Source organism: Gavialis gangeticus, unplaced genomic scaffold (genome assembly GCF_001723915.1).
Source record: "Gavialis gangeticus isolate Ggan-Ray unplaced genomic scaffold, GavGan_comp1, whole genome shotgun sequence".
In the NCBI taxonomy this organism is placed as follows: domain Eukaryota; kingdom Metazoa; phylum Chordata; order Crocodylia; family Gavialidae; genus Gavialis; species Gavialis gangeticus.
The window spans coordinates 125,647,148-125,674,455 of NW_017729022.1; the positions used below are offsets into that span (position 1 = coordinate 125,647,148).

The 27,308-nt window shown below is 44.3% G+C and overlaps 1 protein-coding gene across 5 annotated transcripts in view; it reads right to left on the reverse strand.

Annotated features, from left to right (window-relative positions):
• The window catches only part of SLC24A3 (solute carrier family 24 member 3), a 537,093-nt gene that overhangs the window by 199,770 nt on the left and 310,015 nt on the right, over positions 1 to 27,308 (reverse strand). For all 5 annotated transcript variants that reach the window (XR_002097013.1, XM_019516134.1, XM_019516133.1 and 2 more), the window contains exon 3: positions 10,618 to 10,694. Coding sequence is in view for 4 of the 5 variants with exons in the window: in XM_019516134.1 (XP_019371679.1) it covers positions 10,618 to 10,694 (77 nt within the window). In the remaining variant the exon portion in view is untranslated. The remainder of the gene's footprint in view (positions 1 to 10,617; positions 10,695 to 27,308) is intronic.

Sequence of the window (27,308 nt, forward strand, 5' to 3'; positions counted from 1 at the left end):
CCTGGCGGGGGGTCGGGCTAGAAGATCTACTAGGTCCCGTCTGACCCTTAATCTATGAATCTATGAATCTAAAAGCTCTCTGAATTTGTAAGTAAAATTTTTGAAGAAATGGAATATAAACGTGATAGGACACTTGCAGCCCCTTTTTAAAAAGGGCCCTATTGCACACACAAGGTGCATCTACACAGGATACTTACTGAGGAGTTGCTTAACTAGCTCAAGAGTGAAGTGTTACTGGTCTACATGTGCAGAGCTATTAGGCCAGAATAAACTAATTAATTCCACCATAGGTTAGTACTGTGAGTTACAAGTACTATCCTATGGCACAGTTAGTTACTCTGCTGCAACAACGTGTAGACGTTGATAGGGCTGGCTGGGGCACGGGGGTGCTTCAGTGAAGGGGTGCCTGGCAGCTAGCCCTGCACTGGAGCACCCTCATACCTCAGCCAGCCCCTCTGCAGCAGGTTGAGCCAGGATGGAGCAGCCTTGAACTGGCAAGCTGACCCCTGGGACCCTCTGCCACCTGGAGCTGTTCCACCATGGTTCAACATGCTGTGGTCCCAGGTACATGTGTAAATGCTGCACCCGGGGGCAATAAACTCTGCCATGAACAGTGCCAGAGTTTATTGTGTCACATTACTACCTGTGTAGACGTACCCACACAGATTTGATCAGGCACTGGGTAAATGTACTACCAGAGAGGGGAACCAGAATGACAGCCTTTTTCAATTCTAAAATGAAAGGGGAATCCTTAAACAAGCAGGTTACTACCTTTTTAAGGCTCAGTTTTCACCAGAAAATATGTTAGAATAACAACTATACCTGCTTTAAAAATACATTTCTTCACTGCTAATGGAATCCCTGCTTACTGTGCATGCTGGAACATAGATCCTGAATCCAGGCTGACAACAATCAATGGGGATCTTTCCACTGATTTTGGTGAGCTTTTGCTCGGGCCCAGTATGAGATGGATCGGGCAGTTCCACAACTAATGGAAAACTGTCAAAGTGCTTCAAGTGTATTGATGAAGGTTCATACCATCTGAGGATCTGCCCTGAGGTGTACAAACGATACAACAAGGAATTCTGCTGGCATCCTCAAATTAAACACAGTTTCACAGCGTGCCTTGCACAGAGGCAAGCACAAAAATCACGTGAGCCCACATAATCTTTTTGGTTTCAAAATTCAGATCCACAGCACAACACAGCTCAGGTTTACACTGTGATTTACTAAATACTAAATAACATTGTTGCTTTAATTGATAACTGAAAGGCTGCCGTTAAGTCTTTAAGGCACCTACTACACAGATGCAGCATTTGAAACAGTCCAAAATGCTTTGAAAGATCTTTGAAATGTTTGAAAAAGTCACTCTACAAATGTACAGGTGGGATAAAATGCTCTCAAGCATGACAAAAAAGTATCTGCATGTACTGTTTTGTCGCTGCTTTTTTTTTGCCACCATACACCTGTATGGCTTTTCCTTCCCTGTCCATCTTTGCCTGCAGCCTGGCTGCTGCTGCTCTCCCCCTGTGCCCTTGCATGCTGGGGCTCCTGACACTTGGGGCATTCCCCTGGTCTCCTGCACTCAGGGTGCTGCTGTGCCTTGCATTCTGGGTGCTCTGGGTTTGGGGCTCCTGGCACTTTGGGCACTGGGGTTCCTAGCAGTTGGGATGCCACTATTCCATACACTCTGGGCACTCTGGGCACTAGGGGCCTTTGTACACTCAACAAAATTGGCTTTTAAAGTGGCTTATATGCTCATTTGCACTGCTTTAATGGTGCTGCTGTTTGCATGCTCGGCAGCATATTGCGCTTTAAATGACTTTGTTATGTAGCAAGATAAAATACCTCGGAGGTGTTTTTGTTTGCTACCTAACAAAGTGCAATGGTGCACAGGGCACTGGAAGCTAACATGCTCATGACTTGGTGGGCTTCCAGCACCCCATGCACCCTCCCTGCCACTTTCTCCCATCACCAGCACACCCAGACGCCCTCCTGCCACCTTGCTGCTGTGCCCCAGGGGCAAGCCAGCCATTCCTGGGTGGTCTCAGGTGGCAGGGATGGTGCAGAGGTGCTGGAGCTTACCTGCCTCTCCGGCAATGGTGGGGAGTGGGAGAGCTTCTGCTGTGTCACGTGTCAGAGCTTCTGCTCTGAACTGCAGGGGACGCCAATGCTTCCCTCCACAATGGCAGGGCACTCCAGGCAGCACCTGCCTATTGGCACCCAGCCCAGGCGGTCTCGGAGGGCACCGCTGCTGTGGAGGGAGGCACCGGGCCCCATGCAGCTCAGGGGCTGTGAGACCCGGAGGCAGCCAGTGCAGGCAGGCTCCACTGAAGAAAAAAAAAAGCAGTGAGGAGCCTGATCTCTATTTTTTTTTTCTCTCCAGAGCCTGCCTGCCTGCCTGAGCTGTGCGGGGGCCCAGTGCTTCCCTCCATGTCTGCAGTGCCCCTGGGGACCACCTGGGCTGGGTGCCAGTGGGAGGTGGGGTGCTGCCTGGCAAGTGCCAGGCCCCTCCGGCAGCTCTGGTCTGCCAGCAGCTTGCCTCCTCCCTGCGACCCTTGTGTACACCCCACAGGGGTTTAGTTTGGTTTAATTCTCCCTAACTTAAAGTGGTGGAAATGGTGGGTTTTTAAAAACCCACCATTTCAATTTAGGGAGAGGTAAACTGAATTAAACCCTTGTGGCATGTACAAGCACCCTAGGGCTCCTGGCCTTCAAAGCACTGCTTGGCTGTCATGGGGGGAGGGAGGGGCAAGTGCCATAGGTAGTTCTGTTGTGTCCCTTGGTTGGAGAGCTCCTTGCAGTATGCCACCATGGTGATTTTGAAGCTCTCTAGCTGGGAGGGGTGACAGGGGTGTCCCTTCGCAGAAGTTCTATGGTTTTAAAATATTTCTAAGCCCAAAACATTTCAAGTGGTATGTCTGTTTCCAGCCTTGGAGACCAGCATCAAAACTAATGCAGTAGGGTAAGAGGATAGCGTGCCTCACATCTGCTGATCACAGAGATCCAACATCTTTCTCTGATGCAGCAGCTGGTGCCAGTCACTACCAGAAGCAAGGTACTGGACTGGATGGACCTCAGTTCTGTTCCAGTCTGACAATTCCTAAGTTCCTACCTAGATACAACAGCAGCCTCATCAATTTGCAGGGTCAGTTCTGAAGCAGAAGCTCAAAAATTCTCAGGATTTTGTCGGTATAGGTGTCAGCACTTCAAGGATTACAGATGTCCAAGTGGGGAAAAGCACGTGGGAATAGTAACTGCTACACAGGATTTCAGCTCAGAGTTTTAAAGATGGGTACGAGACCCCAGCCCAAAAAAAGGAATTCATTTTCAGAGTCTGCTGCTGAAGAAGCACATGGAGAATGATGTGCTCAAGAAGGCACCCAGTTTTCCAGGGTGCCTCTAAGTGTTTACCTGCTCTTCTTCGACTGAATTAAGAACAGCAAGACCTTACATGTGATGGGTTAGTGTCAGGATCTTGGTGTTTGTGAAGTACAGAAAATAACAAGGAGCTTCCTGTAGAAAGCACAATATTTCCTTTTCTTGAAGTTGTTTCCTTGGGTACTTCAAAAGTAGATAATATGGCAGTGCTGGTGAGTTGTAGCTCAGATTGTAGCTTCTCTTTGTATCTTACTAGGCATGGGCAATCTGCTAGGAAATATTCACTGGCAGCAAAGTGGTCTAACACCTCATCAACACACTGAGAGGGGAAAAAATAAACTGCCGCCGATTCTCTTCTGCTGGCTCTCGCTGCACAGATTATTGTCCTGCAAGATGGAAGGTAACTACAGTGCTCCACTGTTAAAAGGTTGTGGATGGTGCTGAAATGTTACCTTAGCAAACTCCACAAAGCAGAATGCTCTGGTTAACAAAAGCATACTGTTAAAACTCAAATATTTTTGTGTGTTTACATAATGAGGGATGCATAATAAACATTTATTATGCAACGCAGGACAAAAGGAGAATAGGAATTAGTAGTTACATACTTCCTGGGTGTGTCTACACGTGCCTCTGACTGCGCAGTTGGTATTGTGTAGTCATTTAGTACTTGCTTTAGCTAAGTACCCATGGTGGTGCTCGTTGCTACTGCACAATAGCAGTGGTGTCACCGTTAGTGCCTGCTGACTCTATGTTGGCATAGCGATGAGCTATGGCGACACAGTGTCTCATGTAGATGTGCCCCTTGACAAATAAATATTAAACCACTTCATAATGTTGTTGAACTATTTATCTGTTAAAAGCATGCCATGTTAATTTAGAGAGTGGTATTTAGTGATCGTGAATTCATTTTTGGTTAATTACTTCCAGCATTTGATTTAGCAATATCATCTCTCTATACGCACACTATAACTTCTGATTCTTATAACAAAAATAAGACTGTTCCATGGAATGACTGCACATCAGTATAGTAAGATGCCTGCCTGACCCTCAGCTTATCCTTCTAGGGAAAGCAACTAAATCTTTCTGCTGGGATAGCAGAGTCTTAATAATAGTTCTCATTCAAAACAGATATATTTGATTCTGATATACTTTCTGTGCCTTCAGTTTCATGCCTTCAACAAACATGAACAGAGTTTGTTTTAATTTAGGTTTAATTGCATTGTACATATTCAGAACTGATATAAAAGTAATGGTTATATAAAAGCTGATGAAAAATAACTCTCCTTGGAGGAGAAAATGCAAAACCCAACTCACAGCTGGGGTTAAGCAGGAAAAGACCCTCACTTGTGATTTATGAGTCCATTGTATCCTGAACATTTAGTGCTATCTCAATTTTTTATCAGTAAATCAAAAACATGGTTCAGAGTCTCTCTTCTAAAATAAGAAGCCTGAACAAATGTGCTCTGATGCAGGGATTCTGTAGAGAGGGAAGAAAAAAAATGCTACTGTCTCCCTGTTATAGTGGATTCACAATGGAACGATTTCTAGGGCTACTGTATTTCTTTAAGATACCTTTTCTTTGGATTGAAATCTTTGAAATATCAATAATACATGGGCTTTTTGTGCAACAACATTAACTCAGGTTGCTAATTAGCCTGTCATGACTATGGATGGCTTTCACAAGAGTCAGTTTTAGGGGTCAAATTACCCTACTCTTAATGAAAGGAATAGCTTTAAAAATCCTCCAACAAAGTAGTGCTGCATAACACTCAAGGTACCAAAATTAGGGGCAAGCTTTACAGAGGTTCTGAGGCACCTAGTAATGCAGCTGGGTGTTCAGTGGAATTTCCAAAAGCACGCTTACCTAAATGCCTTTGTATATCTGGTGCTAAGTGCTGCTATTATGCCTTTTAGAATTTAATAAACTACAACATGTTTCTCCTTGTCAGGAAACAAAACCTGTCTGAGGCTCTGATCATTATTACTGGGTGAAAACTAAATTCAGTGTTCAAGAGGAAAAAAGAAACACATCAGTTTCAGTGAGCATTAAGTTACCTGCTGTTATTCCACAATACACATTAAATTACATGCAACACTACATTTAACAAAAAGCTTGGGAATTCATACATTCAGCAGTGAGTCAATACCAGCAGCATGGTTGCCTGTTAAAGTTTATACCTGCTGCCTTGTGCATATGCTTGGTGAAACAGCCTTTAATTATAGGATGGCCTACTGTTTTCTTTCTTTCCTCCCATGCAGGACCCTTAACAAGATATATATTTACAAAGGGAAAAACGAAATTCTGTATGTGCCAAATAGACCAGAACACCATTTGCCACAGTCTGTCCTTAGTGACTCTGTGAGGCCTTCTCTCACTGAGAACAGGGGTATTCTGCAACTCCACCTTGGTCAACCTCACAAGGTGCAGACAGTTGCTATGGCTGCAGTTTCCAGAAGTTTGGCTCCACATTACCCAACAGTGCTCCCATTTGAAGACCAGAGCCATAAAACCACAATTGACTTTGATGGGGGATTTAGAGCCACACCCAGTACCTTTAGAAATCCCATCCTATAGAGTGCAGGCACCAGTTTCCTTCCAAAAAGTGGTGAAAAAGTATTAAAATAGTAGAACCATAGGGTTGAACAGGACCTCAAGCGTCGTTCCAGACCAACCCCTTGAGGAAATGCAGCATCCGCTTTTCCTAAACCATCCTGGACAGATGCCCATTTAGCCGTTTCTTGAAAACATCCAGTGTGCCTGAAAGCTTGTGTAAGATCTCTCCCAAGTATGCAGTTGGTCCAGTAAAATATATTACCAAAAGGACTTGCTTCTTGCAAAATACTTTAAATATTCATACCCTTCCAAACATATCCCCCTCCCTCCCCCCGTCATAGATTTCATAGATTTTTAGGGTTGGAAGGGACCTTGGAAGATCATCGAGTCTGACCCCCTGCCCCTGGGCAGGAAGGAGTGCTGGTGTCAGATGACCCAGCCAGGTACTTGTCCAATCTCCTCTTAAAGACCTCCAGGGTAGGGGAGAGCACCACCTTCCTTGGCAGCCCATTCCAGATTGTGGTAACCCTTACCGTAAAGAAGTTCTTCCTAATCTGAATCTGCTCTCCATCCGTTTGTGGCCATTGTTACTAGTTACTCCAAGAGGTGCCATGGTAAATAAAGCATCTCCTATTCCTTGCTGCTCCCTGCCCACCCCATCCCTGGCCCCGATACCCTCTCAGCCTTGTCTTACGGTGGCTGAAGAGATCCAGGTCCCTCAATCTCTCTTTGTAGGACCTTTCCTGCAGGCCTCTAACCATACGAGTGGCCTTCCTCTGGACCCTCTCAAGGTTATTCACATCCCTCTTGAAGTCTGGGGCCCAAAACTGGATTCAGTACTCCAGCTGTGGCCTTACCAATGCCACATAGAGGGGAAGTATCACACCTCCTTAGACCTGTTCGTGATGCACCTGTTAATGCGTGATAGAGTGCGGTTAGCTCTATTGCTCACTTTGTCACATTGTCAACTCATATTCATCTTTGAGTCAACTATGACTCCAAGATCCCTTTCTGCTGCTGTGCTGCCTAGAAGGTCATCACCCAATCTGCATGTACGTTGGTGATTCCTTCTCCCTAGGTGCAGCACTCTGCACTTATCTTTGTTGAACTGCATCTATTTTGTTCTGCGCACCCTTCCAGCCTGTCCAAATCTGCCTGCATCCATACCCTCCAATATGTCTACCTTGCCATGAGACTCTTCAGCTTGGAAAAGCGCAGGCTCAGGGGGGACCCGGTGGCTGCCTATAAATACATAAGGGGTGTGCATCAGGATCTGGGGGAATGTCTGTTCACCAGAGCGTCCCAAGGGATAACAACGACCAACGGCCATAAACTCCTACAAGACTGTTTTAGACTGGACATAAGGAAAAATTTCTTTACTGTCCGAGCCCCCAAGGCCTGGAATAGACTCCCTTCCAGAAGTGGTGCAGGCACCTACTCTGGACTCATTCAAGAAACGTTTGGATGCTTATCTTGCTAGCATCCTTTGACCCTAGCTGACTTCCTGCCCCTGGTCTCTTCCAGCCCTAAAGTCTATGAAATCTATAAATAATTTGGTGTCATCCACAAATTTGGACAGTGTGCTCTCCATGCCCTCGTCCAAATCACAGATGAAGATATTGAACAGCACTGGCCTGAGGACTGAGCCCTGCCCACACTTTCCAGGTCAACTCCACTGCCCACATCTTTCCAGGTCAATACCAACCCGTCTACCACCACTCTCTGGGTGCATCTCATTAGCCAATTTGCCACCCACATAACCATGTAATCATCTAAGTTACAGCTGGTTAGTTTGTTTTTTTTATAGGAATGGGATGTGACACTGTATCAAAGGCTTTTTTAAAATCCAAGTATATGACATCCACCTCAACTCTTGCATCTAAACAGTTTGTGAACTGGTCATAAAAAGAAACAAGGTTAGTCAGGCAGGATCTATGTTATGCAGGCAGGACCTGTTATGAATCCATGTTGGTTGCCCTTCAGCATTATTTTTAGTGATGGACTCCTGCAGATGTGATCCTTAACAATTTTTTTCAAAGGTCTTCCCAAGGAAAGAGGTGAAACTAACCGGTCTATAGTTGCCTGGGTCCTCCCTCTTCCCCTTTTTGAAAACAGGGACCACATTGGCCCTTCTCCAGTCCTCTGGGACCTATCCTAAGTGCCACCAGTGCTCAAACAGTCTTGCCAGTGGTTCTGCTATGACACAGGCTAATTCCCTAAGCACCTTTCCATTTTTTTTAAATTAGCAATTCGTCCAGGCAGGTGTTAGGATCCTGTCAAAAGCAAAATGCAGCCAGGATGTCTCTGATACTATGGAAGAATATGTTGATAAACATTTTCTAACACAAACACCTGAACTAGGCTCCTACCTATTCAGTTAGGCAATCGAGTCATAAAGAAGTTACTCCTGTGTAGAAATACTGAGCATGCAAAAATCCTTATGACATCAGTGGGAGGTAATGGCTACCCTGCCCTTTTGAAAATCTGGTCACTTTTTTTAAGTGTCGTATTATGGATTTAGGCACCTTACTTTAGGAACACAGGTTTGAACATTTTGACCTAAACCACTAAACAAGCTGCTTACTGGCTGGAATAATCTTGCAAGTGCTAAAAATCTCCTAACTTTGGTTTAGCATGCAAGTTCCAAACTACTTCATAGCCAAGCATTTTGCCATCAAAACCTGGAAATATTCAGCTTGCCAAAGTCACTATTGATGCCACTGAAACAATTACTGAAGTCACTTACCCATTTAAAATAAAATCATAATGCAGGGCATTTGCACTGAGGCATGACCTGATACAACCTCAGTTGAAGACAAAAGGAAGTCATAAATCATTGCATATTGCTAATAGTGACTGTTCGTTGAAGCTGACTAAAACCTGAAACTATAAGACATTTTTAAATATTCATTAGACAGGTATTTTCTTCCCTGCTTCAAAATGCCTTTCACCTCTGAGAAGAAGGGAGTTGGGAGTTCTTCTTCAATTATAAAGACATTACAAGGGAAAGAATTGTCTTCACTTCCTTGCAGACATTAAGAAATGGATCTGGAGGGAAACATGCACTTCTCTTTCTTTACGATTAGAGCAGCTGTTGCACATAATGTCCTCTAAGAATACTTAACTGTTTAAGGGATGGACAGGCAGACACAGATCTAGTATAAAAGCACTCATTTCTGTCCTAGTTCCTGAAATACAGTAATTACAACTTTGTTTCATAGCCCAATGCAAAAAAGAAACTCAGGTACATGTTTCACATTTAGCCCACAAGTAGCCTCTTTGCACCGGTACTGAATCAGAGGCTTACACTGTGATTGCAAGGGAACTTCTGTGATCACTGTCTTTTGGTGGACATTTTCAAACATCTTGGATTTGCAAACTGTGGCACTTTCTCTTTAGTCATGAATACATTGGACAATGCATGTTGCTATCTTTCAAGAGTTTATTATGAACTTTCCTGGTGTTTTTCCTATAGCTTTGATTCCTGGAGTCATGTAGTTATTCAAGAGACTCAGCTTGCTTGATTTCTTTTCCTTATTTATTTATTTATTTTAAGAAAAAGGTGTGCAACCCTCATGGTTATAGAGAAAAGCACAGAAACTTGAAACCTAAAGGCTCAAAATCCAGAAAAGAAATACCACTCTCTCGCCCCAAACATAAGCCAATCTGATGGCTTTTGGGGGTCCAGATCATGGTTTCTGGAAGCTTAGGGTCAGTAATTGTCAGAGGCAGGATCTTTTATTTACAATGTCAAAGGATGCAGAACCAATTCTTTTTGTGGTTATTTATAGATATTTCCATGGTGCTTGCTGCTGATGTATACAAATATCTCACAATGGAAAAAAAAAAGGATATCAAATTTCTTTTTAAAAAAGAAGGTAATAGAGGGGCATCACAGTTAAGTGGGTATTGGGAGCTCTTGACATTATGGACACATTTTGGAGGATATACTGAAGACTTCCAGAGCTATAGGAAGGTCCTACTATAGCTGGAGCTAAGGCTTTTTCTCATGCATTCTCACTAGGCCCTCACTGCGTTGTGTATCCATGTTATCTTCAACTGGTTTTCAGTGTCACACATGAAGGCACTCTATACAATTCTTTTAGTTATTTTTTAATTTTAAAATTTAAATTTTAGAGACCTGGGACCTCTACCTCTGGAAGCAGGAGCCTCTAATGCAAAAGGCCTATTTCTGCAGGCAAAGGATACAGCATCATTATAAAGCCTACCCACCACAAGAGGGAGACAAAGTGCCACTAAGTAGTCATGGCTTACATCACTATAAGATCTCACATGTACCTCCATATAGATACAACCATCTTTGGGTTTCAGCGTAGCATTTAAGTACATGCTTAACTCAAGACATACAAACAATCCCATAGACTTCAATGGCACTATTCATGTCCAAATTTAAACGTGTTTAAGCACTGGGTTGAGGTTGTGAGAAGTACAAGAACTTGTATACAATGGAAGATATCATATTAAAATGTATTTAAATGAAATGATAACTCATTCTCAACCAGGTTGCAAATAGCTCTAGGGAATTCCACATTTGAGCATGTATCCATGAAAAGAAACAGCAACACTGGGAAACTGAACAAATGGGAATTAACATTAGCTTGTCCAATAATATATTCTCTTTTCAGTCAAATGCAATAAGATAAAACATGCGAAAGACTTACACAAAGGACATGCAGGACTACTGCTCCATGCTTTCGGTCCTCATTTGTAAAGATGTCACTGGGGAATTCGTGGAGAGCTGAGGGGGGGGAAAAAGACACTTGAGATGTTGGAAGCTGCAATATAGAGTAAACTAATCCAAACACTGAGTCCTTCTGCAAGTTGGGGATCTGGCAACAAGCATGTCTGTAAAACCCCTGTGCTAGGGATTCTGTACTATTGCTTCACGTTCTGCTACTTTGCTTAACCTGTTCTCTGGCCATTTCTGAGAATACTTACTGTGTAATTTGGTAGCATAGCAACCATACCATTATGGATTGCAAAGATGCCTCAGAAATACTGTGCAAATCACAAACAAACAGCATCCTACTCCTGAAAACATGTAAGGAAAACATGTTTTATTTTGGAACATGCAGTCACAATTCTGAGAGCATTTTTAGCATAGCAATCTGTGTCTGAAAAGGGAAATCCTGGGCTGACTAAAAGTGGGAGGAGGAGAGGGGCTGGTGCTAGAAATATTTCAAGTCAAATTGATTTGCTGCCATAGGATTCTTGCCATATACACTGCTGAAATACACAAGTAAACACACAACGTGTCGAGACAAGGAACAGCTGGGGCTTGTCACTCAGACCTCTTCTGCTACCATTTTTGTCTGAAGAGGGAGATAGAGACACAGTTGTACACAGAAAGAGAGGCCCTGAGCTTTGAAATAATACCCTGGCTGCTGAATCTTTAGTGAAATAGTCGCAAATGGGAGCGGGGTATCAGATGCCTCAGAATCTGTCCGATCTACATGGTTAAATTACCAAATAAAATACAAGCCTAAATAAAATGTTTGTTTTCAAAGGAAACCCCCAACAGCTGTACCCGTCTGGATGTACAATGTGAGTGATGGGAGATGTCAACCTTGCATTACAGTTTGGGGAATCAGGAGCAGGTGTACAAGATCCAAGGGTAGACGAGCCATTAGCAGCTTCAAAAAGCAAAGGCATCATCCCACAGGAGGCCCAAAATGAACAGATGGTCATTTAGTCCCAAAGTCCCTCAGAAGCGATAACACATATGTATGTGTAGTTGCGGCTACATGTTCCAACCAAAAGGCAGAAAGGACACATCCCTTGTAGCCAAGTTTATGTATCTGATCTGACTACTGTACATGGATCTCTACAGTTCTTATCCTTTCAGAGCCCTTTCCTATTAGACATAGAAAGCAAAAACTCCGCTTCTATCTTTAAAACATTTCTCAAGCACCTATACCAGATATATGGTTTTCCAACTTGCCTGTATTCCAACACTTGAAATAAAACAGGCCTAATGGTATGATAGGATTCCTCTCATATTTTAGTACAGGCAACATTTTGCACTTACAATGTTTATAAACTGACACCCTGTTTTAACTTTCTGACATCAGTTTAGACTTTACAACGCTTAATCTGATGCAACACCATGCCAGCGAACAAGTCTTCTGTGTCACCCGTCTCCCTGGAGAACATCTGTCCAAACTTCCTTGGACACTTTCTTTAAGAAAGCAGACAAGACTCCAGAAAAACCTGCAGCCAAGACTCCTGAGAAGACTCCAGCCAAGAACCCTTCAAAAAGTTGAACCAAGAGCCCTTCAAAAAGTCCAGCAAAGTCACCTCAAAGAAATCCTTCCAAATCAATATTATTGCTATTTACAATATAAATACATTAATGTCTCTATATTACTCATCTATAATTTATTGAGTACAAAATTCTGGGTTATTTTTGGTAAAAATAGGGTATCAGGCCTTGGTTCAGGGACCAATCCCCCCATTTATAACATTGCTTCCTATGGGAAAATTGGTTCTGAGTTACAATGTTTTGACTTAAGATGTGGTTTTCAGGAACCAATTGTGTCATCAGTCCGAGAACTGCTTGTATGTTTGAATTCTGGCTTGACACTTCTTGCACTTTGCTCACAAATCCAGGTGAGACTGGGACCCCTTGGGATGTACATACAATATGAGCAGACAAGTTTATTTGGGTAAATGTAATATTTTTTATTAGATGAACTAAAAAAATTGTTCTTTGTAAACTTTTGGGCACAAACACCCTTCTTCAGAAATTGAAGAGAGTCTGCTGTTGGTTTGGATGCTCTCTTGAGTAGATCAGAAGCCAATATGCAAAAATGCAGGCCTGTAAAAATGTAAATGGATGGTAGACAATAGGTTGCGGGGAGGAGGGGAAAGGAGGCTGTTGACTTGGTGAAAGAATGCAGCTAGTAAACTGCAGAGAGGTTACCTAGGGTTCTCAGATGGCAGGCAGGTTATAATATGCCATAAATTCAATATCTATATTTAGTCCATGATTTTTTGTATCCAGTAGATCTATGAAGTGAAGTTTGGAGGCTCATCTACGAAAGGTGTTTTGTAAATTTACTTTGAGGATTAAAACTGAGAGAACTAAGAGAGAGGTTATCTTGTGAAAAGTGTGCACCTAGAGGTAATTGGATATCTTTGTCTTTGACAGATTTTTGGTGTATGTTCATTCTGGTATGCAGTTGTTGTTTGGTTCCTTCTACATATTTTCCATCAGGACATTTACTACACTAGATGAGATATATTACATTTCCAGAGGTGCAGGTGTAAGATCCAGAAATGGTGATGGTTCTGTTGTGGGTTGTAGTTGTTGTGGGAATGGTGGAACTGTATTGACAGGTTTTACATTTCTTATCCTGGCATGGTCTGGATCCATTCGTTGTGCTTTGGATCATAGGAAGGTTGCTTCTGGTGATAAGGTTAGCAAGGTTTGGTGCCTGTTTAAAGGCTAGGATGGGTGGTTCTTGAAAGATCTCTTTGAGAATTGGGTCTAGTATGGGTCGCAATTGTTTGAGGATTTTCTGTACGAGTTCCAGGGAAGGATGGTATGTCATAACTAATGGTGTGTGATTTATGGGGATTTTCTTTTTGTACTGTAGCAATTCTTCATGTGGTATCCAAGAGGCTCTTTCAAAAGCATGATCTCTCTCTCTCTCTGGAGGAGCGTTCTTGTTGGGTGAAAGCCCTTTGGAGATTTGGGAGGTGGCGATTGCAGGTATTCCTCTCAGGGTAAATTTGGTAGTACTGGAGGACTTGGCTGTAAATTACAGCTTTCTTGGTGTGTTTAGGGTAATTGCTGGTTCTGTGTAAATATGTATGTTGGTCTGTGGGTTTCTTGTATATGGTGGTTTGTATTTTACCATTCTGGATATTGATCATAGTGTCTAAAAAGGAGATGTTGGTGCTGGATTATTCAAAAGACAGTCTGATGGAGGGGTGATGATTATTGAATTTGTGATGGAAGTCACTTTGAGACTGCAGGTTTTTGGCCCAAATGATCGATATATCTTAGGTATAGCATGGGTTTGATGATGCAGTTCTTGAGGAATTCTTCTTCCAGGTAGGTCATAAAAAGGTTTGGATATTGTGGGGACATTTTGGTGCCCCGTGCCCATAGCTGTGCCCATGGTCTGGAAGAAGTGTTGGTTATTGAAACTGAAGTTGGTGTGTGTGAAGATGATGTGTATAAGTTCATCAATATTTTGAGGTGTGTACTTTGAGTTGTAATCTTGCTCTTGTAGATATATAAGGCAGGCTTGGATTCCTTCCTGGTGGAGGAATTTGTTACATAAGCTGGTAACATCCATGGTGACTAGGAGGGTATTGCTGGGAATGTAGTCTATATTTTTTAAATTTAATTTGTGTAGAACGTCTGTTGTGTCTTGGACAAAACTTGGTCTCTGGGTGTCAAGAAGTTTTAGGATGGATTCGATGAAACCTGATGTTTCTTCAGTTAGGGTTCCATAGTTGGATATTATAGGTCTGCCAGGGTTCCCTTGTTTGTGGATTTTAGGGAGGATGTAAAAAGTCCATGGATTGGGTAGTGGGGGGGGGGAATCAAGTTTTGTAGTTCAGATGGCAATGATGTGATGGTGGTTTTGAGTTTTAAGGTGAGAAGGGGAGTTGGATTATCCTCTAGTTTTTCGTAGTAGGTGGTGTCAACGAGTTGTCTGTTGGCTTCTTTTATGTAGTCTTCATGGTTAAGAATAACTATAGCTCCTCCTTTATCTGCTGGTTTTATTACTATTTGGTGCTTGGATCTTAAGAGTTTCTATGGCCCTTCTCTCTAAGAGGCAAAGGTCATTATGGTGGTGTTTGTTGTTGACTATTTCAATGTTCATTCTTTCACTGAAATAGCCAATATAGCAGTTGAGGTTTGGATTTCATCTACAGTTAGGTGTCCAACCTGAGGATTTTTTGGTGTTAATCTTTTCCTTGACGTTGTCACAAGATGAAGTGTTGCTGAAGTGGATTTGTTTTGGTTGTAGAAATGTTCCTTGAGATGGAGCCGTTGGAAAAATTCTTCTAGTTCTCCACATTGTAGCATCTAATTAGGGTATTTTTCTGGACAGAAGTTAAGGGCTTTAGAGAGGACAGTCTTTTCAGCTTTAGTAAGTGATAATATTGATAATACTTGAGGGTTGACTGGTTCCTTCAGTTTCATTGAGAATGAGTTTGGAATGTTGTAAGGTATTGGTGTTGTTTCTCTGATGGTTGTTTTGTGGCTGGAAAAGTTGTTCCTGTAGTAATTGGTTCCATTTCTTCTTTTTATATTTGATGGATGTTGCAGAAAATCTTTGGTAGGCTTTTCATATACATTGTATAATGTTTGGGAAGATACCTGGATTTATATTTTTCAAATTGTTGTAGCATGTCTTGATTTCCTTCTTGAGCTGATCTCTTTTGGAGAAGGTTATGTGAAGGAGATGATTTCTAAGTTTATTCTGAAGTTTTCTTGTGTAGTCGTGAAGCATATTTGGAACTCTGTGTAGTAGTCATAGGACTGGAGATATTCAGTCCTCTGGGAATAATGTTGTGTTTCTTGCATAGGCTTAGAAAATATGTCACTGTTGAGCTGGACTTTGTTCTTCTTCATGTTGTGAAGTTTCCATTTCAAATGGCAAATTTGTATCTTCCTTGTTTCAGGGTTGTTGGTTGTAGTTGTGTTGGTCCAAGGACACAGGCAGACAAGGTTCTCTGGGTGAATGTCTTTTATTAGACCAATTAAACAGTTGGAAAACTGTTCTTTACAAGTTTTCGGGCACAAACACCTTTCTTCACGCATTGGAGAGAGTCTGCTGTTGTATACTAGGTGCTGAAGTAGGCATTGCCTATGAAAGCTTATGCCTCTCTGAACAAGTTAGTCTCAACGGGCACCTATACATGTGCCCGACACCTGCTCTGATGCATTCTAATTAGAAGGTGTTGGAGCAGACTTGATTAATCACCTTGATTAATCAATTACTTGATTAATCAAGTCTGCTGGACCACTCTAATTAGAACATTCCAGCAGTCTTGGTGTCATGTGTATTCAATGTTCCCATGTTTCAAAATGGCAGTGGGGGCACTTTAACTAAAGCTCATCAAACAAGCTTTAGTTAAAGCACCCCTGCCCTCATTTTGAAGTGTGGGATGCTGAATACCTGGAACACAGTGGGCGATTTAATTAGAGTGGCTCTTGAGAGCCACCCTAATTAACATGCACCTCCCCCAACATTACCCTAGAGTATGTGTAAAAATGCCCTAAGATGTCACCATGACTTGCTATAATGCCTTGCCCATTGTAAGAACCAGGTTTTCCCAAAGAGATTACAATAGAAACAGACAAGACAAAGGATGGGGGAAGGGCCATATTACCATCATTTTACACATGGGAAATCTAGGCCTAAAGAGAATAAGTACCTACACAAAGTCACTCTGGAAGAGGTAGGAGTTAAACTCAGCTCATGCAAAACCCCAGTCAGTGGCTTAGCCATATGTCCATCCTTCTGGATTGAGACTGTGTGATGGGCCCAGTTCAGTGAAATGCATGGAAGTGGGGATTTTGGTTAAAGGCAAATTTTAATTTGGAATAAACAAAAAACATTGCAACATTCACACTGTTCATCAGAGATAATGGCCATCCAATTGTTCTGTTTGCCTCATGTCATGACCCTTGCTTTACAGGTTCTTCTGGCCTCAACAGAACAAGGACAGTCTTATTGCTGAAGGCGGCAGCAGCAGCCCACCTGATGAGATGCATGGAATAGCTGCCACATGAAGCTCATTGTACTTGACAGACAACGTTGTTTTCCCTGTCCACTGTGTTGGCAACTACAGGCAGGGTTCCAAAGAGTCAGCTGAAAAACTTTCACAGCCTTAGCACTACCCATGGACCAGAGAACAGCAACTTAGCAATTGTGTGGAGACAACCTTCTATTAACAAGCAAATGTGCCTGTGTCATCTGTCCTGCTGACTGTTGTGACAGCTCCCTGCAAAAGAAGAGTTGCACTTAACATTAGCTGACACCCATTTGGAGGCATTGCAAGGCCTAAGCATCCATGCTTATAAAAGTGAAAGGAATAAAAGCACTTGAAGCAAACTGTCATCAAACAGAAGATGCACATTAAAATGCTATGAGACGTAACTAGCTGATCTTATCTTCACTTCAGCAGCATTCCAGAGCTCATATAAAATTGCTGGAAACAAGTCTTGTTTGAGGTTGCTATGGCCTAGGGCCACTATTGCTGGTAAGAGTTCCTACTCTTACTGTGCTTAATCAAAGCTTGTGTACTACTTTGTCTGGTGCTGGTGTCTCTTTCAAAACCAAATCCGAGCCTGAGAGTCAGGAAACAGAGTCTGCAGAGAAAACAGCAGCTCTATATTTAGATTGATCTGCCTGCACACGAGAAGATTCTACTGGATGTCCTGCATACATTTCAAATCATAGTAATCCCCCTGCAGCAGACTCAGAGGCAAAGTCATTATTGCTCTGAATAAAGAATATAAATGTTTACTCTGCAATAATGCTGTAGGATTCAGGCAAACTTCACGGTCTAATTAGCTTTGAAGAGAGCATCTGTTGGTAGAAGTGAACCATGAAGAAACTTCATACAGGGGCTTAATTATTTCAAATAATGATATGACAGAAGGAAACACCATATCAGACACAGTATAGTTCATCACAACTGTCCATAGGAAGGAAAAAAATAGGTCCAGTTTATCATCTTAGTTACTGCCAGTATAACACATTTTCTCAAATACAACATGCACTTTCCCCAAACAAAAAAAACTGCTGGAAATTTTAGTGCATATTATATGCAAGATATATGGTAAGAGCAGTTTCTCCCAGTTACAGAGTCAAAGTAAAAGTAAAACTTGCACATGGCTCACAGGGAGCTGAGCAATAAGCATGCTCAGCTTTTTGGCTGCTGCGACTCAGTTAACTTACTACAAGAAAAGATCTTTTTCTTAATTTTGTCTTTCAAAAAAAGAAAAAAAAAAGAAAAGGTGTATATTTTATTTTTGGGCAAGTTCTATGTGAGAAGATATGGTAACCTGTATTCAAAGCAGTGTGAGACATAGGTGCCAACTTTAACTTTTGCTGCGGGGGGAAGGGGGAAAGGGGAGGATGAACGATGATGAACATGTGGAAAGTTTTATGCATTTCAGGTGGCAGCCCAGTTCCTGGTGGGGGCAGGGCCCTTGGGTCTCCACATACTCAGCTCCCCTGTAAGATCAAAATTGGGCCTCTAGTGCCTTCACTAAGTCTTACTGCTTGGTGCTGTGGATTTCTTAAGAGTCTGTACTGAAAATGAAAATAGATTGGAGTCTGTATATTGTTAGTGTGCTCTGGCTAATAAAATCTTTGGTGTTGGATGGCACTCAATAAACTTTAGCTACGGTGTTACTAAAATAGGTTTAATTGCCTCCTTGCTGAAGATAAGGAGCAGGTGACTGCTTCCAGAAAGGCAGACCCTGAGCTCATGTTAAGCTTCAGCACCTGCAGGGGGTATGCCAGAGGCATAGAGGGAGATGCAGGCTCAGTGTCCGAGTAGCCAGACATTCTCTCACCACTTGTAAGTAGCAAAATCTCTATTGGCAGTGGTTCTGAGCTGTCTCATCATTCTTCCATTCAGTACTGTGTGTCTAGGGCTTTCCATTCCCAGCAGAAGATAAGTGAGCAGGTTCAGGAAGTTTTTGTGCTTGTCACGGCGCGGGGTCCTGCAGGATGGCTGTGATCTCCCCAAGGCCCCCTTCCCGTGCCAAAGTGGCCCAAAGGGCACCCTTGATTCTTGCCCACTATGTCTTTGACAGTAAATATATGTTAGGGAGGCTGCCTTTACATCTTCTTGGACACGGTTTGGCTGTACTCTAACCCTGTGGGCTCCTGGACCCTTTGTGGGTCCCATTCTTCAGTGGGTGTTTTGGGACACCCTAGCCCTATAGGCTATGTGTGGCTCCAACCACCCCTTTACCACGCCTCAAGCCTCGCAGATGGGACTGATGTTTTTAGGTCCAGCCTTGTTACAATTTGGCTCCCTGGTCCTCCTTGGGCTTTCAGCGGCCCCCGTCTTGTGCTGTGTCCTCACTAGCGCTTGGGCCCTCCGCGGCCCTGCAGAGTGCTGCGCCCCCTCCGGCACTGGTGCACCCCCAATGCTGTGCCTCCTCTGGCACTGGGGTCCCCATGCTGCCGTGGGTCCCCTATGAGGCCTCCTCCATCCCCTGATAGACTCACCCAAACCACTGGTCTTAAACAGTAAACAAAACACAAGCCCCTGGGCTATAACATAAATTCAAGCTGCCCGGTTATAACAGCATTCAAGCCACACCAGGGATGCTCCATCCCTCACCAGTATCAGAGGCTGTACCTGCAGTCAGGCCTCTCCTCTTTGCTTACCCTGGGAAAGCTCCTTCCCCCTTGGCTGCTGGCACGGAACTGCTGTCCTGGCATCAGCCATGGGTTTTATATGTGAGCCAGGCCCTGCCCCTTGCAGTCAGCTGACCACTGGTAGATGTGGGCCACTAGATCACTCTGGCTGCCCTGGTAACCAGCAGCTGGGACTCCCTACTCACTGCTAGGGCTATTTCCTTAGCAGTTTCTACTCTTTAAAGGAGCAGGGTACCTAAGTGCTCTGCGACAGTGCTGTTTCTAAATCAAGGTGCAGAGAAGACTCATGGCCTGCCCCAGGCAGGTTGATGTCATCTCCAGCCCTTTAACAGGTTGGTGATCACAAAGGAAATGCAATAAAGATGGCAGCTGTTCCTCAATTCCATCTCCTTCTACAGTCAGTCTCATTTCTCCCTTCCTGGTTTAAATTAAACCAGAGTCCCCCAGCATCCCAGATTGTGGGGGAGGAAGGGAGCAGGGGGTCCCTGGAACCCCACCACCCAGAAATAACCCATCCGGGTTACACCCCACGGCCCAAATTGCCCAGCCGGGCACCCTCATGCTCCACAGGTGCGACCGGGGAAGAAGCCTCGAGGCAGTTCCGGTCCCTATTAAAGGGACGCTGGAGGCAGCTGGGTGGGGGAACCCGGAAGGCGGCGGCGGCGAAGAGGGAGCCGTCGGGAGCACCCGTGCGTGGGGAGAGACAGCCGGCCGGTGTGGGAGGACCTTCTGGGGCTGGGGAAAACCCCAACGGGACCCGGGAGCTGAGGAGCAGCGGCCGCACCGCGGATACTGACAACGCGGAGAACGGCTCAGCGCAGGGAGAGCTGGCGAGCTGTATTCTTTTGAGTAGAGGGGCACTCGCAGCAAAGACAGCGAGACAGCTGTGTCCGAGAGGGGCTCGGGGACTTTGCAAGCCCAGGACCAGATCTGGCGTGGTGAGTACAGCCGGAACTGGGGGAGGTAACCCCATGCCGGACAGGGAAGGACCGGAGAAGCCAGTAAAAGGGACAGATAACCTGCGGGCTCCGGGAATCCCTGACTGGGAGCATTCAGTTGTTTGTTTTCTCTTTAATTTCTGCACCTCGGATGTGCCCTTGGCGACGAGAGGGACGCAGGCGGCCGAGAGATTTGGAGGTGCGGGCGAGGGTGTAGGGGCGGCGGAGCCCTCGACAGCGTGGGACCCCTGAGGGATCGGAGTCTCATTTGTGGACTGGTACGCCCCGGATTTTATATTACTGAACCAGTAGATCATCAAAGTCGTGGCAGGCGGTTCGGCGGAAACCAGCCCACAAACGAGCCGAGGGAGGAGGAACACCTCGGGGACGGTCCTTTACCAAGAGGGGTGGAGGCTTCGGCACAGAAGGAAGTGACCAGCACAGCGCTACCCTTGGACACAGATGCTTTGCAGCCCTGAGCTGGGCTGGGCTGGGCTGGGCTGGGCTGTGCTCTCTGCTACAGACAACATGCTGGCCCTGCCCCTCTCCTCCCCAGCCAGAGGTCCGAGGCAGGCTGCAGGTACAATGGGGTCTGCCTAGCTTCCCTTGCTGCTCAAGCAGGGATTTCCCCCCTCCCTCCCTCCCTCCCCTTTCCCACAGCATGGACCCCAGCCTCATGGGCCCTAAGCATTGCTGTATGCTAGCTAATGCTGAGAGGCGTCTGTGTGTGTCCAATTTCACTGGGACAGGCAGACAGGACAAAAGCAGATAGAAGAGTGTCCACTTTGGGCTTTTTGGAGCTAATCAACAGGTCAGCTGGCAATGTCCCTTCATTCCCTTCTTGGAAAAAAACTGTTTAAGAAGAGCTTGAACTAATGAGAAAGATTTTTGTTTTGCTGATGGGCTGATAAACACTGTAGTTTGCAGCCCTGTCAGGTTTGCAGACAGGGAGAGGGAGATTGAAAAGCTCAGTATTATCAACAGATGCATGCATTGTACATACCCGCTTTGCCTCAGAGTGCTAGCCTGGGGCAACACTCCTGCCCCTTGAGCAGCAAGTGGGGGAAAAGTCTGAGAGAAAAGCCTGAGACAGTGCAGGTCTGGGTGGGGGTTTAAACTCCTTCACAATCAGGGCATCCTGCTGGGGCCTGGCCACACCCCTCCTCAGCTCAGCACTATGGAAAGGAAGGGAGGGCTTCTCTAGTGCCTCCTGGATTCTAGTCTAAGCCAATGCAGTCATGTACCTGCATTTCTTCAGTCTAGAGGGGATGTCTGTGCAGTTACAAACCGTTTCAGCCTAGGCAGGTTAGACTAACCTGCAAAGATTGAATCAATTCTGGCTCAGGTTTTTTGAATGTCTGCCCCTAGCCTAATTCACACAATTTGTGTAGAGACCAGGAAGGGAGCTGCTCCATCTATGTGGAGCTCTGCTTTCACTTCCTGCCTCCCATACACTGGAATGAGGTCACTAGCCCAGCATACAGAACCTCCATGCGCAAAAGTTTTGCAGTTCACTTTTGCTGCCACCTGATGAAAGGTTCCATTTCCACTTGAGTATAATCTACACATTGATTCTCTCAAGTGGCATGCTAACAAGCCTTACAGACAACTGTAGACAAAGCTGTTAAAAATAATCTTGGTTGTTTAGTTTGTTCTATTTGCTTTCAGCAAGTAAAGTATTTTGTGGGATTAGCAAATGTATTTCCAAAGTGAGTAGACAATTAAGATAGCAATTGAAAAAGACATGCAGTATAGATGGATAACGTGTATTGCAAATATGGTTTTGTTAGTCACATAAAGGCAAATTACTTTCATTTACTTAAATGCTCCATTACCATTCTGAGTGTTAATTGGATTATAAAGCACTTAAACATTGTCAGCCAATTAAGTTGCCAGAATTTTCATTACATGTTGAAAAGTGACTGGAAAAACGACATTCTGGTATTCCAAGTTTATTGTGCCTTTCAATAACCCCAGATTAGAATTGCTCAGTTGCAAAAAGAAGAGATGTGTTTCTTCTGACTCCCAGCCCTATGTATTCTACTTGGCTTCCACATCATTAACATTATTAAACTTAGAAGTTTGGTAGATGATTAAATAAAAACATATAAATCCAGCTCACACTTTTGGAGCTGTAGTGCCTCTGCAGCAATAAATGAATAAAATGAACTTACATCTTAATTTTGTTGCTAACGTAAGCAGCCATGACTAGAGATGGGCAGGGTGCAGAGTGAGAAAACACCACTGATATTATCACTTTTCAGAACAAAATGACAGTTTAATGTTACTAATCTGGCATTTGCAAGATCCTGGAATAGGTTGCTAATAAAGTGCCCTGCCAATGTAGGGCGTGTGCTGATATAAAAGTACACAGGAGATCTCAATATTAGTCTTTTCATGAAAAAAGCAAGATCAGCAACACCACATGCAAGTCCTCGGCATGTGGTAAAAGACATCTTGACATCCATAAAATAGAAAAAATAACAAATAAATAGCACCACAAGGAAGGATAAAGCGCCCAGCATTTTAAGTAAAGGCTGATGTAGTAACAGACTATTAGTTTGATGCCGGAAATCAGGCAGCTTGGGCAGAATCTACTAAGCAGGCATTTCCCAAACTGTGAAGCATGTCCCTGGAGGGTGGAGAGAATGTACACAGAAAAGGTTCCCCAGCATGTGTGCAAATAATGGCAGCAATCAGCAGTGCCCTCTTACCTGAGCCACTCTCATGCTCCCTTACTTTATCTGCCACCTCTCCTCTTCACCACTTGCCACCTGTAACAGGCACTGGCAGCAATGGAGGGCTGGAGAAACTGACAGTGAGGGAAGCAGTGAGGGGAGCTAAAGTACAGGTGTATGAAACTGTCCAACTTTAGTACAATAGGGTGGAAACCCACAAGATTTGGGAAACATCACACTAAGAAACACAGGGTGCGTCTACGTGTGTGATTAATGTGCACAAATAAACTATGGGACTTCTTGCTGCAGAGTTTTTTTTGTGCACAGTAGTGCACATGTAGACACTGCCCCAGCTGGCTGGGGCACAGGGTGGTTAAGTGCAGGGCTAGCCAGCAGGCAGCCCCTGTGCTGAGGCACCCTGCACCCCAGCCAGCTACTGGGCAGCACATGCAGACTTGGGTATTTTACAGGACTACCCTGCTGCAGTGTTTATTAGTTTCATGCATCCCAAGAGGGCTGCATGTGTAGACACCAAGACATTTACTGAGAAGCTAATTAGTCAACACAGTAAATGTCTCGTGTAGACGCTCGCACAGGCACCATACTGCCATAGGGTGTCAGTGCTAGGACGTGAGCTGTAAGGCCTGGGGGCCAACTGGGGATCAGGTTACAGGACTGGGGTAAGGTTGGAATTAGCAAAGGCAAGCAGAGTCCAGATGGTGCCCCCCCGCTAGTGCACCTCCTGGGGTGTGCAGCCCTTGCTGGTGTGGCCCCCGGCCCCTTAGAAGTTGGACAGCCCTGGACTAGACGACCTCCTGATGTCTCTGTTAGTCCTATTTTTCTACGATTCTGTGCCCCGATCATCTACTGTCTCTTACATGCACCAAACCCAGGAAAGCCACAGTGAAGTTGCACTAAGAGAATCCTTTACACTTCTATCTCAGAAGCCCTGGAGAGCAGCTATTGAAGGATGGCTTCACTGCCGCATTTCTGCAGCATTTGATGAGTACGAGGAGATGGACAGGTTGTGCTCAAAGACTGTTCCTGTCCAAGAGAGCCAGGGCTGCAGTGTGGACGTAACCTAAGCATCTCAAGTCACTGGGCAATAAAAACGAAACTGTGTGAACATCAGAAGACAGATTTTGACCTCTTATGTGCGCTGACATTGTCTGTGACCCTTTAATAGATAAAACCATCATCATTTGCTAGGTATGTTTATTTATTATTTTATTTTGTGGTTGTACCAAGATGCCCAAGTCAGAATCCCTCTCCCTCGACTGTGGTATGCTCTGTACATACAAAATCTAAGATACAGGCAGTATATTTTGCCTCAGAGAATATACTGTCTAAGAAGCTGTTTAAACAGATTCCAGCATTAAGACAGGAGTTTTTTAAATACTCCATGGAAGGCAAGACAAAGGGCAATGAAGTTAAAAACATCTGAAAGGATTCACTTTTCCTCAGCTAAAAATGTTATTAAGCAAAAGGCAAACATTCACATCACAGCTTGGTTTCTAAGAGATTTTCATAATCAATCACGAGGCAACCACAGACTGCAAAGGAAACAGCAAGAGGTCTTGTTTTAACAATATATGTAATGATTCATTACCACATATACGCCCACTCTTGTGAGTAAACGCCCCCCCTCCCCCCAAAAAGAATGCAGCATGACACTTCTTATCAGGGAGATGATAAAAATCCAACCTCTTATCATGAATCTGTACTTTGTCAAGGAGACTGAGGTGCACCTAAGGTAAAGGCATGCAGGAAAAATACAGTGTAAAAATAGAACAAGCTTCGAGCAATTGGAAAGAGACAGGGAATCCCAGCCTCCATTCTATTTGTGCATAACAGAAACACTTAATTCTATCTAAACGCAGAGTCTCTACGGAACAACTTAGCTGCCTACCTTCAATTTTTCTAAGGGGCCTGTCGCTCTGCTATCTAAGATGCACTCTGAAGCCCAGTAATTTAACGGTCTGTGTTTTTTGCATTGATGTAATTACCAAATAAGACATGCACATGTGAATTCTACTGCATTTTTAGTAGAGGATTTGGTGGCCCTGAATCAGGTGTGGACGAGTTCAGATAAGATTAGAGACTTAAACCAAACACAACTCCCTTGCAAGATGAAATGGAAGGGACTGCCTGCAAGCTACTTTGATGACAGCTGCCCTGTTTCAGATTGTGAGAGCTTTCAGATTGTTTGTTATGGTATTTAAAAGACTGCTCGGATTCACATAGAAAATGTAGTCAGAGACTTTTTTAGTCTTTTATTTTGGTTGCAGCAAGGATGGAAAAAAATCTGTAAATAAGCCTGAAACCACAGCTAGAGGAACCCCTGCTGAGTCTGTCCAGTTGTACAGACTCTCACCTACAAGCCCTGCAGGGAGCTTAGCTTGAAAACTCTGCAGGGGGTTAAACTTCCATACTGGACCAGTGTTTCCAGTGAAAGTGTCCTATGGAGTTATTAGGTACAAAGCTGGTTGGGCAGGATTGGGTCCCAATTACTACAGTGCACTCCATGTTTCATTTTCACAAGATTGCATCTGTGGGTGCCTGAATCCCAGCTTGTAGATGCCTGGAGGTGCAATTAATGAAAGAGCAATGTCACTAGAGAGGTCTAGCCACCTGGACACTTCAAATGTTAAAGAGAAATCAGGTGCAAGCAATATCATTATCAGCAATAAAAAGTGAGTAGCCATAAGTATGAATTGGAATGCTGCCAATGGCCTTTGATGGACTAACTTGTTAATGACATTGATTAATCATCGATCAGATTCTCAGCTAGTGTAAGGTCAACAGACTTATATGCTGCTTTATTTCTGCTGAGGATCTGCCCTCATGTCTTTAAACATTTAATAGAAAGCTGATACATTGCAGGCAGAAAGATAACATGTGATCTCAAAACATGGTATTATGAATGTACATCTCAGCTACTGACTTTGTGAGCTATGTCATGATATTCTCCAATGTGTACTAGATCAAAACCAGTTCTGTTGCTGCTAATTTCAATCAGCCTTTTCAAAAAGAAATATAAGGAACATATTCCCTCATCAAGAGCTGATAGGCATTTTTATCCTTATTCAGTAAGGAAAAGCTCTATTTCAGTTACAATATAATGAGTAGCTGGAATAACTCCTTGCTTTTCCCAAAAATCAGCATGTGATTTATTAAAATCAGAACACTGGTCCTCCTCTCCTTGGCTCTAGCTGCCTTGCAAAATCCTAAACATTACTTTTCTTTTTAAAGGATTGCCCTTGTAACAAAAATCCTACTCTTTGTTCAGAATAGCACAGCTACCTCCAAGTGGTTTTCACACTGCTGACAAGGACAGATGCACAAAGAACATGATATTGCATTGTTCACTTGCATGCTCCCAAAAATACCCTCTCTCACATATCAGGAAATTTTTTCCCCATCATGTATTTGATCTTTTCCCTCCCAAGCTCTCTTTTGGTACATTTCTCACATCAAAGGAAACTACAGAGGGAGGCAAGCTTAATTTCTCTAGAACAGAGGTGTCAAACTCATTTGGTCCTGTGGTTCAGATGAGTGGCATGGGGATGGTTGTGCCCACAGACTAGCCTTGCGTGTCAGATCCAGCATATATCCTGAAGTGGCTGGAGCAGGTGCCGTGTGCTGTGCATGTCCCAGACTGGCTGCTCCAGGTCACGTACCGCACACAGCACCCACGCCAGTGTGCATCTGCTGCATGCTGGACCCAGCACGTGCTCCAGAGCAGCTAGAGCAGGTGCACTGAGCACCATGTGAGAGTGGGTGCCATGTGACACCTGGTCTCAGACCAGCTGCCCTGGGATAGTACTCCATGCAGTGCTCCTGGACCATGCCACATGCTGCAAGCACTTCAGCTCACATCCGTTCCATGCTGGATGCAGCACATGTACTGGAGTGACCAAGCTGGGACCACACTGCATGTGGGGCCAACTCTGGCCACTTTGGGGCTGTGCTGCGCATAGCTCCTGCTCTGGCCACCTGTGGCATGGTCTCCGAGCAGCTGGAGTAAGCACTGCATGTAATGCATGAGGCCATCCAGCGCACCTCACGTGCTGCCTGTGGATACACTTGAGACAAATGGACAGCATCAGGGGCCAGATGGGTTGTGCATTTGACAGCTCTTTCATCTGCATGCCGCAGGTGGAACCGGCCTGGATGCCCCATTTCCCCTTTAGTGCGTCAGGGCAAATCCATCTCTGCCTCAGAATAATGTTTTTTAACTTCATCCTTCACCCTCTCTCTCCAAGTGAGGCTCTTGAAAGCCCCTTTTGAAGCCTCCTGTGTGAATTTCTAGCCCTGCTCTCCTCTCGCTCACTGGTGGAATGGATTAAAACGAGCCCTTTGAAGT